General features: G+C 29.7%; 1 protein-coding gene across 1 annotated transcript in view; it reads left to right on the plus strand.

Annotated features, from left to right (window-relative positions):
- LOC117181503 (von Willebrand factor A domain-containing protein 8) overlaps window positions 1-14322 on the plus strand; it is a 36385-nt gene that overhangs the window by 14678 nt on the left and 7385 nt on the right. Inside the window, exons 5-14 of the mRNA XM_033374250.1 lie at window positions 1250-1408; window positions 1483-1710; window positions 1788-1994; window positions 2111-2554; window positions 2630-3328; window positions 3439-3819; window positions 8442-8593; window positions 8736-9165; window positions 11335-12089; window positions 12160-12470. Of these exons, the coding sequence (XP_033230141.1) occupies window positions 1250-1408; window positions 1483-1710; window positions 1788-1994; window positions 2111-2554; window positions 2630-3328; window positions 3439-3819; window positions 8442-8593; window positions 8736-9165; window positions 11335-12089; window positions 12160-12470 (3766 nt within the window). The remainder of the gene's footprint in view (window positions 1-1249; window positions 1409-1482; window positions 1711-1787; window positions 1995-2110; window positions 2555-2629; window positions 3329-3438; window positions 3820-8441; window positions 8594-8735; window positions 9166-11334; window positions 12090-12159; window positions 12471-14322) is intronic.

Here is a 14322-nt window from a genome sequence, read left to right on the forward strand (position 1 = left end):
TGTAAAATGAAACTATTTAATTTCTCTTCCATAATAATAATAATAATTATATATATAATTTCAGTTGAAAATTCATCAGTTTGGCTAAAAATTAGTTGCTTTTTTTTAACAGAAAATTCAAGTATTTTAATTAAACATTCACCATTTTATCTCAAAATTCGTATTTTTTGTTGAAGATAAATTATATTTTATTGAAAGTTAACTCTTTTGTTGAAAATTAACACTTTTGGTTTAAAATTCAACTATTTCCTTTAAAGATTCTTGATTTAATTCATCAGGCTGTAATTTTTTTGTGTGGAAAATGAATTTTTTTAACTGAAAAAAATTTTCATCTTTTGTACTCCAAATTGCTCTTTTTTAGTTAAAAGTTCAATTGTTTGGTTCAGAATGCATGTATTTTGTTGAAAAATCGTATTTTTCGATAGAAAATTAATCTCTTTGGTTGAAAGTTCAGCTATTTAATTAAAAATTCATCTTTCTTCTTGAAAGTGAAATATTTTTACTTAAAAAGTTAAAAATTTGAAGCACATCCAATTGAATTTAGTAAAATGCTCATATTATTTTTACCTAAGTATGCACTCAATTTTAAGTATAAGAATATCAAATAAAAATTGGTTTCAATTTTTATTAAAATTCATGCACTTCAGAAACAAATTCAAGAAATGAATATGTAATTTTTGTTTTATTATTATTTATTTAATCGATGGTGTTAAAATATTAAAGAAAATCTTCTAATATAATTTGTCAAAGATTTATAAATTAAATATATTGAGTCCCTAGAGGGAGAGAAATATCAAGGGATTAATTCACGGAACTGCTCCTTGATTTTATCACATCTTTGGAGCGAGAACTAAGATCTCGCAACACTTGCTTTAAAATCAAAGACCGTTGCTTTAAAATCAAGGGTTCTGAGATCTTACAAGTCTCACGCCAAAGGTGTGATAAAATCAAGGAGCGGTTTCGTAAATTAATCTCTTAAAATTTCTCTCCGTATAGAAACTGAAAAAAAACATGAAAAAAACGCGAAACTCTATACATATTCCGAAAAATTATATCTGGGAAAAACTTTAAATACCTGGAGAAAATATGGAACAATCAGAGGATTATTTATAAGATTTTCGTAGACATCCTGGTCAATTATTGCTTTGAAATGCAGGTTCTTTCCAGTTTAAGAAATATTTGCCTTGAACTGCAAACGCCAATTCGGTGAAAGTGAAAACGGTGGTTCTAAAGTCAATTTTTTTATTAGGAACAACTCGATGAATTGAAGAGATTAGCTCCGAATGTTGATCCTGGAAAATGTTCACAATTACTTTCTTGCTGTCACGCTCTCGCCACGGAAGAAGCTCTAAATTTAGGGCTTCCAGATTTTCCTCTAGACAACGTTACATCAGCTGCATTAATTTTGGTAAAAATACCGCCAGTTAACTAAAATTGAAAATTGGCAATCGTTCTCTGTTACAACTTGAAACATTGTTTCAGGATAAATTTCCAAGTTTGCCTGTCTTAAGCATCTTTTATAGATTTTACCCATACAAATTATTTTTGGGACAAGAAGGAAAGACTGCGGTCGAAGATATTTTGCAGACTTTTGGGGTTTTAGATAATTCTTTGAAAAGTGATGAAAACAACAAAATAAGAAAAGTCAAGATATTGAATAATAATGCAGAAATTACTATCGATTCTAATGGTAGCGAAACAACTTTACAAGTAAGAAATTTTCCCTTTAAAAAAATATATTTTTCTCATTTTGATTACGAGTATATAATTTTGTTTCATTTTTTCAGGTTCCAGCAGGTTCTGGTAAATCTAAAAACTCAGATGAATGGTATGTTGATACCCATTACCAAAATTCTTTGATAGCCAACATGATGCAAACTCAGTTTGCTTCAGATTTGTGTCTCGTTGGACCGAGAGGTTGTGGAAAATCTGCAACTGTTGCAAAATTAGCAGATTTGTTGGGTTATCAAATTGAACCAATAGTACTTTATCAGGCAAGTTTTGCGATTTATGTACTATTAAAACCATATTCTGTATTAGAAAATCTTTCAAATCTCGTCAATATTGAATATTTTTTATGATTATGTTATTCAAATAAAAAAATGTGCAGGACATGACATCTAGAGATCTTATTCAGCAAAGAACGACTGCTCAAGGTGGTGATACTGTTTGGAAAGATTCGCCCTTGGTAACAGCGGCATTGCAGGGAAAATTAGCAGTATTGGATGGAATTCACAGAGTTCATCCCAGTACGTTGGCGGTAATATACAGGCTCGTGCAAAATCGAGAATTACAGTTGCACGATGGGAAACGCTTAATGGGGGCAGATCGTTACGATAACATGAAGGAAAAGTTTAAAAAGTCTGATGATGAAATGAAAAGCTCTGGAATTCTCAAAATCCATCCTTCATTTAGATTAGTTGGTTTGGCAGAACCGCTAATTATAAACAGCTCTGCGGGTCAGTGGTTAAATTCAGAATTACTAAGCCTCTTTCTCTTCCATGAAATGAGACCTTTAGACAAAACAGAGGAGATTCACATCATTCGATCAAAGGTTGTTTTAGAATTATTTGATTTTTGTATATATCTTGATTTCCTAATTTTACCATAATAAATAACTTCATTTCAGTATGGAGAGCCAAGCAGTGATCTTTTAAAAATTATAGATCTAGCCCACGTATTACGTTCTTCCAATAATCCAACCTTGCAATCATTAGCAAGTTCTCTAAGTTCAAGACAGCTCTTTAGAATTGCTGCAAAAATGCACAAGTTTCCAAAGAGTGACGCTTATGATATTGTTCATCGAGCTTGTTTAGCTCGTTTCCTTCCAATTTTAACAAAACAAGCATTGGAAGATTGTTTGTCGAAATTAGGAATAATACCCAATAAAGAGACCAAGAACACGCAAATCACTTGTGAAGTAAAGAATGAGACGGTAACAATTGGAGGAACCACTGTGAATCGCTACAAAACGAAAGCACTGACTAAAATTCCAGACATCCTCTTTTACGACGTTCCTCAGCATTTAATTCTGCTGGAAAACTTACTTCAGGACTTTACCCTAGGGCAAAATTTATTATTAGTTGGTAATCAAGGTGTGGGGAAAAATAAAATTGCTGACAGATTGCTTCAGTTAATGCACAGGCCTAGAGAATATATTCAATTGCATCGGGATACAACGGTTCAGACTTTGACGATACAACCTATGGTTAAGGATGGTGTGGTCGTTTACGAGGATTCACCACTAGTTCAAGCTGTCAAATTGGGACACGTTTTGGTCATTGATGAAGCTGACAAAGCACCAACACACGTGTCCTGTATATTGAAGGTATTATACCTATTTGTTTATCTTTTTTTCCTAGCAATTCTAAAAAGTTTTCTTTCAAAACTCAAATACTTGTTTCCTCTTGTATTAAAGTAACTTTACCTTCTTTGTAGACTCTAGTCGAATCCGGAGAAATGATTCTATCAGACGGGAGAAGAATAGTACCCGCTGATCAATCATCAGAAAATAATCCAGATATAATAACAATGCATCCAGATTTTCGGATGATTGTACTAGCAAACAGACCAGGTTTTCCATTTTTGGGTAACGATTTCTTTGGTGCTTTGGGTGATTTATTCAGCACACATTCCGTCGACAATCCTTCAGTCAATAATGAGATTCGACTGCTGAGACAATATGGCCCGGATGTGGATGACAAAATAATTCACAAGCTTGTAAAAGCCTTCGGTGAACTCAGAAGTATGGCTGATCAAGGACTTGTTTCTTATCCTTATTCGACCAGAGAAGTTGTAAATATCGTCAAACATTTACAGGTAAGATAACTAAGTGACGGTTTTCAAATCCATTTACTAGGATACGTCCATTAATTACGTAAGGATGATTCTTTGAATTGTATACCCCCCCCCCCCTCCAACTCCCGAACGCCTTCTTAACTACGATTTTTTTACTTAATATATAACAAATATATCAATTATTTTCACCACTAGCGAAATTTCAAGAAATTTTAAAAGATTTAAAAGATTTCAAGTGATTTTAAAGTATTTCATCAGATTTCGAGGAATTTTAAGGTATTTAAAGGGACTATAAAGTATTTTCGAGATTTACAGCAAAAGATTTTCGGTGATTACAAAAATTAAGTCTGGGTTTCCAATTATTCAAAAAGATTTCAAGAGTTGGAAGAAATTACTTGGTAAATTTTTAGAGAAAATCTCAATTTTTCAAGGGATTTTACAGAATTTTCAGGATCATCAAGGAGTTCAATCATATTTCCAGAAGTTTTACTGACTTTCAATAGATATGAAAAGATTTCGACGGATTTACAGGGGAATTAAGGAATTAGAAACGATTTCCCCGAATTCCACGGGATTTACAGAGATTTTCAGGAGATTTATAATTACTTTGAAAAAAGTCACGGGATTTTAAAAAATTGTAATCCATTTTAATATATTGTAAGGATTTCAAGGAGTTTGGAAAGATTCTCATGCATTTTAAAGATTTCCATAAATTTTAAATGGGTTTCAAGGATTTCAAGGGATTTCGTATTTCAGAATATTTAACGGAGTTTCAAAGATTTTAACCAATTTTTAAACATTTTAAGGGGTTTCCACGGATTGTCACGGATTTTAAGAGATTTTTAAGAGTTCAAGCGATGGAAACGGTTTTCTCACTTTTTTAAGGGTTTTAAGAGATTTCAAAGTAAGTCACATCTTTTTGAAGGATTCTATAGGATTTCATGTGATACCTAACTATTTTCACGAATTTAGAAAGTATATCAGATGATTTTAATAATATTTCGGGAACTTAAACAGATGTCAAAATTTTTGCAAAAATTTCAAAACATTTTAACAGGGTTTAAGAAATGTAAAAAGCTTTTGATGATTTCACGGGATTTCAAGAGATTTCAAAAGATTCCAGATTATATTCACGGATTTTAGAGGATTTCCTAAGATTGCGAAAAAAATGATGAGATTTTAAAGGATTTTAAAGGATTTCATGTGTTATTGAAGTATTTTCGCGAATTCGGAAGGATATCAGTTTATTTTAGTAATATTTCGGAGAAATTAAGGTATTTAAACAGCTTTATAGGAATTTCATTCTAAATTAAATAGGTTCTAAACTATTTTAATAGATTTTATGAAATATCAAGAGGTTTCGATTATTTCAAAGGATTTCAAAAGATTTCATGAGATTCAAAAGTTTATCCACGGATTTTAGAGGATTTCGTGTATAACAAACATTAGACTGAAAAAAGTCACTAGATTTAAAAAGACTTTATGTGGGACCCAAGTATTCTCTTGAATTTTGAAACATAGCAGGAGATTTTAGTGAGATTTCAAGGGATTTTAAGAGGTCTTCAAAGATTTAAGAAGTTTTGAAAGTATTTTAACGAATTTTAAGAGATTTAAAAAGATTTAATGGAATTACAAAGAATTTTCGAATATTATAAAGGGTTTTTAGAGATATCGAGGAATTTTATTGTCTTTCAAAAGTTTGGTTTTTATTTTCATATATTGTAAGTAATTTTAAGAGAATCAGAAAGATTCTCAAGAATTTAAAAGATTTCCATTAGTTTTTAAGGGATTTCAAAAATTTTAAGGGATTTAAAGGGATTTCAAAAGATTTTCCAAGATTTTAAAGGATTTTAATGGATTTTAAGATATTTTATGAGATTTCAAAACATTTAACAGAATTTTAAATATTATAAAGGATTTTAAGAGATATCGAGGGATTTCAATGTTTTTAAAAATATTTTAAAGTATTTAATATATGGAAAGGGATTTCAAGAGATTGGTAACGATTCTCACGAATTTGAAAGATTTCCATGCATTTTTAAGGGATTTAAAAGGATTTTAACAGATTTTCAAAGATTTCAGAGAATTTTAAAGGGTTTCAACGGCTTTCAAGAGATACTATTATGGCGCTTCGATTATTTTACAGAATTTTAAAGGATTTTAAGAGACTTTAAAAGATATAACGGAATTCCAAAGGATTTCCGAATATTATAAGAGATTATAATTGAATTTTAGGAGTTTTAACATTTTTAAAGGGTTTTAAGGAATTTAAAGAAATTTTAGGAGATTTCAAAACAAGTGGCGGGGTTTTAAAGGATTTCGACCCTCACAGCATGAGATATCGACGGGATATCCCATTTATCTCCCAGGATATCTTGGGCATATCCCAGGAGATCCTAGGGATATCGCAAATAATATCCTACAGGGCGGAAATCTTGATATCCCTGGAATGTCACAAGGATATCTCAGAATATCCTCAGGATATCCCATTAATGTCCCAAATTTATATGCCTTTGATGTTCCCAAGATATCCCAATTCTATAATTTAGTATATTACTGGAAATTTAAATATATCTACTGCCAATTATATTTATATTCAATCTTATCAATAAAATAAGAAATAATTTAACAATATTAGATATTTTCCGGAAATTTGATGCAAAGTACAATATTATAAAGTGCAATAATAGTAAAGTTCGCTCTTACGTCACTTCCGGGTAAATTCCATCATGGCCGTTAGTGTGCGAACACTGTCTCGCAGTCATAAGTGACACTTTTACAAAAATCAACAATTTATAATATTATAATATATTTATTATATTATAATATTATAATATTTATGCCAAATTATAATCAATTATCATTTATACTATACAAACGAACGCGGTACATATTAGTTTAATTGTTTTTTTTTTTATCATAAAAACTGATTTTGCCGTTGAAAAGTGCGATCTCTAAACTGCGCAATTTAGATTTTACAGGTACAATAACAGCCAACTTTTAAATTTTTAGAGAATGAATTATTTTTTATTGTAAGTAGGCTGTTATTGAGCATGAAACTTATTCGCATTCATAATTTCTTGCTAATTATACTGAGATAGGATTTTGAAAGAAACCGAATATTCGAGATTTTTATAAAGTGTTTTTTTTTCAAACGGATGTTTTTAAAGCTTAATGTTTTTAGTGGATAGCGTACGGGGCAGAAATCTCGATATCCTTGGAATATGCCAAGGGTATCCCGGGAGATTTTTGGGACATCTTTCAGGGTATCCGATATCCTGCCGAGATATCCTAGGGATATGCTAATGATATCATTTTGGTGTGAGGGGATGAATTCTAATGTCTTTTACACGATTTTAATATATTTGAAAGGATTTCAAGGGATAATAAGGGATTCTTAGGGGATTTTAAATATTTCAAGTAATTTCAATGTTTTTCACGGTTTTTAAAGCGTTTTGAAGCGTTTGCAGGTAGTTCAGTCGTTTTAATGTATTTTAAGAGATTATTAACAATAGACGTTATATTAAAAGTGTTTCGATTGAATCTTTACATGCTTAAAAAAATTTAAGGGATTTACAAACATTTCAAAAGAATGGTTTAACCTCTCGACTCTATATTTATTGACTGTATGTAGTACAAAATATAACATAATGAAAAATAAATAATGATGTAATATGTATAATAGTATACGAAATAATTTCAACAGCAAAATCAGGTATTAATAGGGTAGTAGGGCTAATTCCGTCAAAAAAAGGCAATTTTTAAAGAATTAACGAATTTTTTTAGATACGAAGATTATTGCACATTTATTTTAGCAATTGGTAAATAATAAAATAACATTTCAAGAATATTTTCAAAATTTTTCAGTAAAAAATAAGCGTTTTTAAGCTTGTGACAGCAAGTTTTCGGATACGCCCCGAAAAAAAGTTAGTTTGCCGTGCCACGCAGAACTCAGGACTGCATCATCTGAAACCAAAAATAAAAAAATTTCATTAATTTATGATTTTCCCTAGGTCGCAACACTGAGTTTCATTTTATTTTTTAAAGTTTTGGTAATATTTTGAAAAGAAAACACCGATTTTCGAGAAAAATCGACATTATTTATTGTTACAGAAACCATAATAATGGTAAAAAATAATAAAACTCGGCGTTGAGACCTTGCAAATTATGTATAGAAATAGTGTACAAAATTTGATAAGGATAGGTCCAGTAAATTTTAAGTTACATTTGGCACCGAATTTGAAAACGTTGAGCGCGAGAAAAACGCTTCAAAGTTTTGCATAGTAAAACACCCGAAATTAAATATACTCACCCATAATCATCAATGCTGTGCTCATTCGTGTATTATCCACTGATAAATGTCGAAATTTCGAAACATCGCTCACTAATAATACCATATCTTTCTCAATTTTGCTCCGATTAACTTAAACTTTGGACACAATATTCTTAAGATGTTGTACACTCATTTTTTGAAATAAAAAAAATAAGGCTTTTTTTTCGTTAAATACCCTACTACCCTCTTAATTAACATGTTTGAAAAAAATAGAAAAAGGAAACTTACTTAAGAAATTCTTTGGACCCCCCCCCTCAAAGTTATTTTGTATTACATTTTCCTTTGAAATATTCTGAATTTTAATTTTCAGAAATTTCCGAACGAATCTTTGAATAACGTGGTGCAGAATGTATTCGATTTTGATCGCTATTCACCAGAAGTCTTCGATACTCTCACCTCTGTTCTTCACAAACACGGAATTCCAATCGGAACTAATCCCAGACATGTGGCTCTAGCCAAAGAGTAAGACGTCTTATCAATTTGTAAATATCTATAATTTGTTAATCATTTTAAACACCGTGGATTTCGTAATTATGTTTGTACTATTTTGTATTCATAATAAATCTAGATGAAACAAACTGACAAGCTTCTCATTTCCTTTCAGAATCCCCTTACCAAAGTTAAAATTTTGTGGCAGTTGGAACATGACAAATAATCAGCGTACAATTCCTGTACAAGAGAGATTTTTCAAAAAAAAGTTGGTTTCCAAACCTGAGGGGCGCTTACATGTTTTAGATAAAGTTGAAGCCAGATCAGCTTGGTTTACTGAACTACAAAGTTATTGGACAATTCCGGTGGGTGATACTGGGGTTGTATCTGCATTGGCGGTCATGAAAGGAATAAATGAAAATGGAGTCGATGATAAAATCCATGTACTTACGGCAAATCCACTCTTGGTGTTTAGTATGAAAAGAGATTCGGAACATATTCAAGAAATATCATTGCAAGGTCTAATTTCGCCGAAGAGAGGTAATAAGCCTCTTTTCTCAATTGCTCCAGACAGAAATGGAAACTTGTTGGTTCACGAAGCAACAGTAAGTATCATGAATTGAAATAATTTTTTTTTAATCTCGGGCTGTCACATTGTTACTTGCGTCACTTTTTTTAAGTCACTAGTCACTTTTTTAAACGAAAATGTCACTTTAATTCGTCGCATTTTCTATTTTATCAAAAAAATAAGAAAATCCAATTAATTTATGGTAAGAAAATTCTATTCAATATCAGACTTCATTCTCTTTTTTATATTCTTTTTTTCACTCTAAATACGAACTAATTTAATAGGATCGAAAAAGAAAACTCAACTATTTTTTGTGGAAATTTAATTCTTTTTTGTTACATTTTTTATTACTTGGTTGGAAAATTCATTATTTTACTGAAAATTCTAGTTTGTTGAAAAGTTATATTTTTGTTGAAAATTCAACTATTTTTTCTTGAACATTCGTCTACGTGGATAAAAAATTAATGATTTTTGTCGGTGTTTCGACCATTTATTTGAAAATTCAACTATTTGGTTAAAAATTCAACTTTTTTTTATTGAAATTCGTCTCTTGCTTAAAAGTGCAACTATTTGGTTCTTAATGCAATTGTTGAGTTCAAAATAAACTTTTTTGTTAAAAATTGATCTTTTTGGGCTTAAAAGTCACATTTTTTCTGAAACATTCTACTTTTTAGCTTGATTACTGAAGTTTGTTGTTAAACACACTATCAAGTTGACAATTAAACTATTTAAAAAAAAAATTTTGTAAAAAATTCATCTTTTTTTCAAGTCTTATTATTGCTCGAAAAGTCAACTGTTTTGATGGAAATGCTTTCTTTTGGATAGAAAATTCATTTTTCTTCTTTGGAAACTGACTTTTTTGTTAAAAATTCAACTGTTCTAAAAAAATTCTTTTTTTCTTGAAAATTGAACTTTTTGGTTGAAAATGAGGTTGTTTTGTTTTTGTTTTTTTTTGTTAATTTTTGTTTAATTCAGCTATTTGGTTTAAACTTCATCTTTCTTGGTTGAAAATGAATTTTTTTGATAAAAATTAGTATTTTTCCGGTAAGATTTGATTTTTTTGTTAAAAATGCAACTGCTTAGTTTAATAATCTGATTCGACTACAGATTCATCGTCTATGTTAAAAATTAATTTTTTGGTTGAAAATAAATAATTTTAGTTGAAAATTCATCTGTTTGGTTCAGAACTGAACTATTAACTAAATATTAAACTATTCCTAATCCTCTGGATTGAAAATACATCCTTTTGGTAGAAAATTCATTTATTTTGTGGGAACTTCGTCTTTTTGGTAGAAATTTGATCTTTTTGGTTGAAAATTAATGTTTTGGGTTCTAAATTTAGTTTATTTCAAATTCATCTGTTGATTGAAATTTCATATTTTTTGGCTAAAATGCAACTGTTTGCTGGAATTAACTGTTTTTGGTTGGAAATTCATCCCTTTCTTTGAAAATTCGACTATTTTGTTGAAAATTCTTCTTTTTTATCTTGGAGAATAATATTTTTAACTGCAAATTCAACTATGTCATTTTTGTTTGAAAGTTTACATTTTTATTGAAAAATTTAACTAGTAGATTGAGTATTCATGTTTTTTTTAAATCCGTGTTTTTTAGCAGAAAATTATGCTTTTCAGATTTCATAAAAATCCAAAAATACCAAATTTTAAACCATAAAAAATGTATGTTCACATATTAATTGGCGACAGTGTATTTGAATTATTTTTTTTTCATATAAAAATATAATGTTTGACTGCTTATGGAAAGTGTCTTTGGTTTAAAATTATCTTTATTGTATTTTTAAACTAAATCAAAGTTCGAATTTGAACGGAATAAGACGAATTTTCAACAAAATAGTTGAATTGAAAAAACTCAGAACTTTTTATAAGTTTCCTATAAATTGAAAGAAAATTAAAGTTTATAAACAGTTGTTTTAATATGACACATTTTTAGCATTTTTAAAATTGAATTTCATCTGATCTTGTAAATGCAAACCGATAAATGAATAGTGTAGTTGATTCGATTCTTTATTTGAATAAGTGTTTCTATCGATATTACAGGCCTCCTTTTGTGTGAACAGTAGTCACTTTTTAGCTTATGTGAAGAGTAGTCACTTTTTAGCTTACTTTAGTCACTTTTTCCAATTTTTTTCAAGTACATTAGCCTGTGACAGCCATGAAAATATCTCTTTTTAATCTGAATACACTTTTAGTCGAATACAGTTCTCTCAGTAAATTTGGAAGAAGGAACAGTGCACAACCTTCAGCTATCTTCATTCATGGATGTAGCAAGTGACAAGATATCTCATGCTTTTGGAAATAAAGGAAGCACCTGGCAACTTATATCTCATTTGATAACTTCCAATGATCAGCTAATTTTATTCACTCCCAATAGTGACCGTATAGAAGTTGTCGACTTAGGTACAATGGCTGCTTACACAATGGTCATGCCTTTTGAAATTGAATCAGTTTTGCCTACGTCTGAAGAAAAGTGGTTGATACAGAGTAATACGAGAAAGAAATACGTATTTGTCAAATCTTTGCCCGCTAATCCATGTCCCAATATCTTGAAAGAAGTAGAGGAAGTAGATACTGATGATTCCAAAATAGGATCTTTTCTCTCAGCTGGCAGGTCAAGTCTGAAGGGAGATATTCTTAGCAGTGCTTTGGAACAGAATATCGATTCTCCTAATAGACTTTTAGCAACTGAGAATACTTTCGCAACAATTGTGGTTGGATTTCCTGAATTGGATAGTTCGAATGAGGTTTTTGTTTGGCCAAGGAAACAAGCAAGGAGAGCTTCTGGTTCACCGATAATAACACAACATGGACAAGTTGTTCGAACAATTTCTGCGAGTGAGGTTCCGAAGGAAGTTTTTTCAGACGGTAAAAAGCCGGTGGAAGTTTCTGCTTATTTTGAAATTGTTGATACTGTTAGTCATAAAGCGAGATATCTTCCTATACCTGAGTGAGTTATTTATTATGAAAAATCTGATGGATTATTTTATCGACTTACTTCATGACTATGTTTTTTTCAGACCAGTGAACGTGTCTCCTGTAACGCAGTGGCTGTACACTCAGGGTCTTCCAATTTACTCGGCATTAACTTCAAACGAAGGTCTGGTGACAGTCGACGCTGGTGGATGTGTTCGATTGTGGGAGACTTCCATAATTAATATTGAAAAATCGCTGGGAGAGTGGCGAAAAGTGGTGGGATCGGATGGAGAACGGTTACAATTGACGAAAGAGAGGTACTCAGGATTGGATGTCAGTAGTCCGAAGCATGGAAAAATTGATGAGAAAAATGAGCCACATGTTGGTGGCAACACTTGGGCTGGTGGTACTGGCGGTAAGAGTTGTAGCTTAAGTTAAAATCTTTTTTGGTTGAAATGTCAACTACTGCATTTTTCGTTCAGAATTTATCCCTTTCAGAAAAAATATTTGATTACTTGATTTTAAGTTAAACCATTTTGGTGGAAAATTAGTTTTTTTTTACTGAAAACTTAATTATTTCAGTATAAACTGTGAAGAATTTTTTTCTTTAAATGATTTTTTTTTTTACTGAAAATGAAACAATTTCAGTTGAATATTTCTTCATTTAAGATAAAAATGCATCTCTTTGCTTGAGCATAAACTTTTTCAACTGAAAATTTAACTGTTGAATTTTTGGTTGAAAAATTTTTATCTTAGTTGAAGATTATTTTGTTGCTGTAGAAATCAATCTTCTAGACTGAAATCAAATCTTTTTGCGTTCAAATTTAATTATTCTAGTTAATGATTCTTCATTTTAATTAAAAAATTCATCTTTTTGGCTTCTAATTCAACTATTCCAGTTAAAGATTAAATATTTTAGTTCAAAATGCATGTAATTTATTCAAAAAATCTTATTTTTTGGTAAGAAATGTATCTTCCCGTTTAAAAATTCAGCTTTTTGTTTAAAAAGTCAAGAATTCTAGTAAAATATTCATTATTTTAGTTGGAAATTCATCAGTTTGGTTGAAACTTTATTTTTTATTTGATGAAAAATTTATTTCTTTAATAAAAACTTTAACGATTGTATTTTTGGTTGACAATTTATCTTCATCTTTTTTGTTGAAAATTCATACATTCCATGTAAAGATTCACTTTTTTGTTTATTCAATTCAATTCATACGTTGTATATTCATATGTTTTCTTAATAAATCGTGTATTTTTTGGTAAACAATTAATCTTCTGTTTGGAAAATGCATCTTTTTGTTTGAAAATTCCAGTGTACCAGTTAAATATTCATCATTTAAGTTGAAATTTCAGCAGTTTAGATGAAAATTTATTTTTTATTTGTTGTAACATTAATTTTTTAACTGAAAATTTAACCATTCCATTTTTGGTCGAAAACTGATATTTTTGTTGAAACTGTAACAATTTGGTTGAAAGCTCATACTTTTTAGTTGACAAAATTAACTATTTGGTTGGGAATTCATGTATTTTGTTCAAAAATCGACTTTTCCGGTATAAAATTTATCTTCTTGGTCGAAAATTCAAATATTTGGTTAAAAATTCATTTATATTGTTAACAAATCCTTTTCTTTTAATTCAATTATTCCAGTTGAATATTCATAATTTTAGTTCAAAATTTATATATTTTGCTTCAAAATTCGTCTTTTTTGTAGAAAATTAGTCTTCTTATTTGAATATTCATCTTTTTTGTTGAAAATTCAAGTATACCAGTTAAATATTATTTTAGATGAAAATTCATCTACTCTAGTCGAAGATATATTATTTTAGTTGAAAACTAACAACTACGGTAAAATTTTTTTGTGAGGAATTCATTTTTTAAACTAAAAATTGAACTATTACATTTTCGGTTGAAAACTGATCTTTTTAGTTGAAATGTCAACAATTTGGTTGAAAGCTGATACTTCTTCATTGATAATTCAACTATTTAGTTGAGAATTCACGCATTTTATTCAGGAATCGTCTCCTTATAGAAAATTAATTTTCTTGCTTGAAAGGTCATCTCTTTTAGTTGAAAATTCAAGCATACCTGTTAAATATTGATTACTTGAGTTGAAAATTCATCTTTTTGATTAAAAATAAAACGCCTGGTTTGAAAAAAAAAACTTTTTGCTTAAAAATTAATCTTTTTGGTTCAAATGTCATAGATTTTAGTTGAAAATTTATCACATTGATTAAAAATTTGTTTTTCATTTTGTGTAAAATTA

Source organism: Belonocnema kinseyi, chromosome 10 (assembly GCF_010883055.1).
Source record: "Belonocnema kinseyi isolate 2016_QV_RU_SX_M_011 chromosome 10, B_treatae_v1, whole genome shotgun sequence".
NCBI classification, from domain to species: domain Eukaryota; kingdom Metazoa; phylum Arthropoda; class Insecta; order Hymenoptera; family Cynipidae; genus Belonocnema; species Belonocnema kinseyi.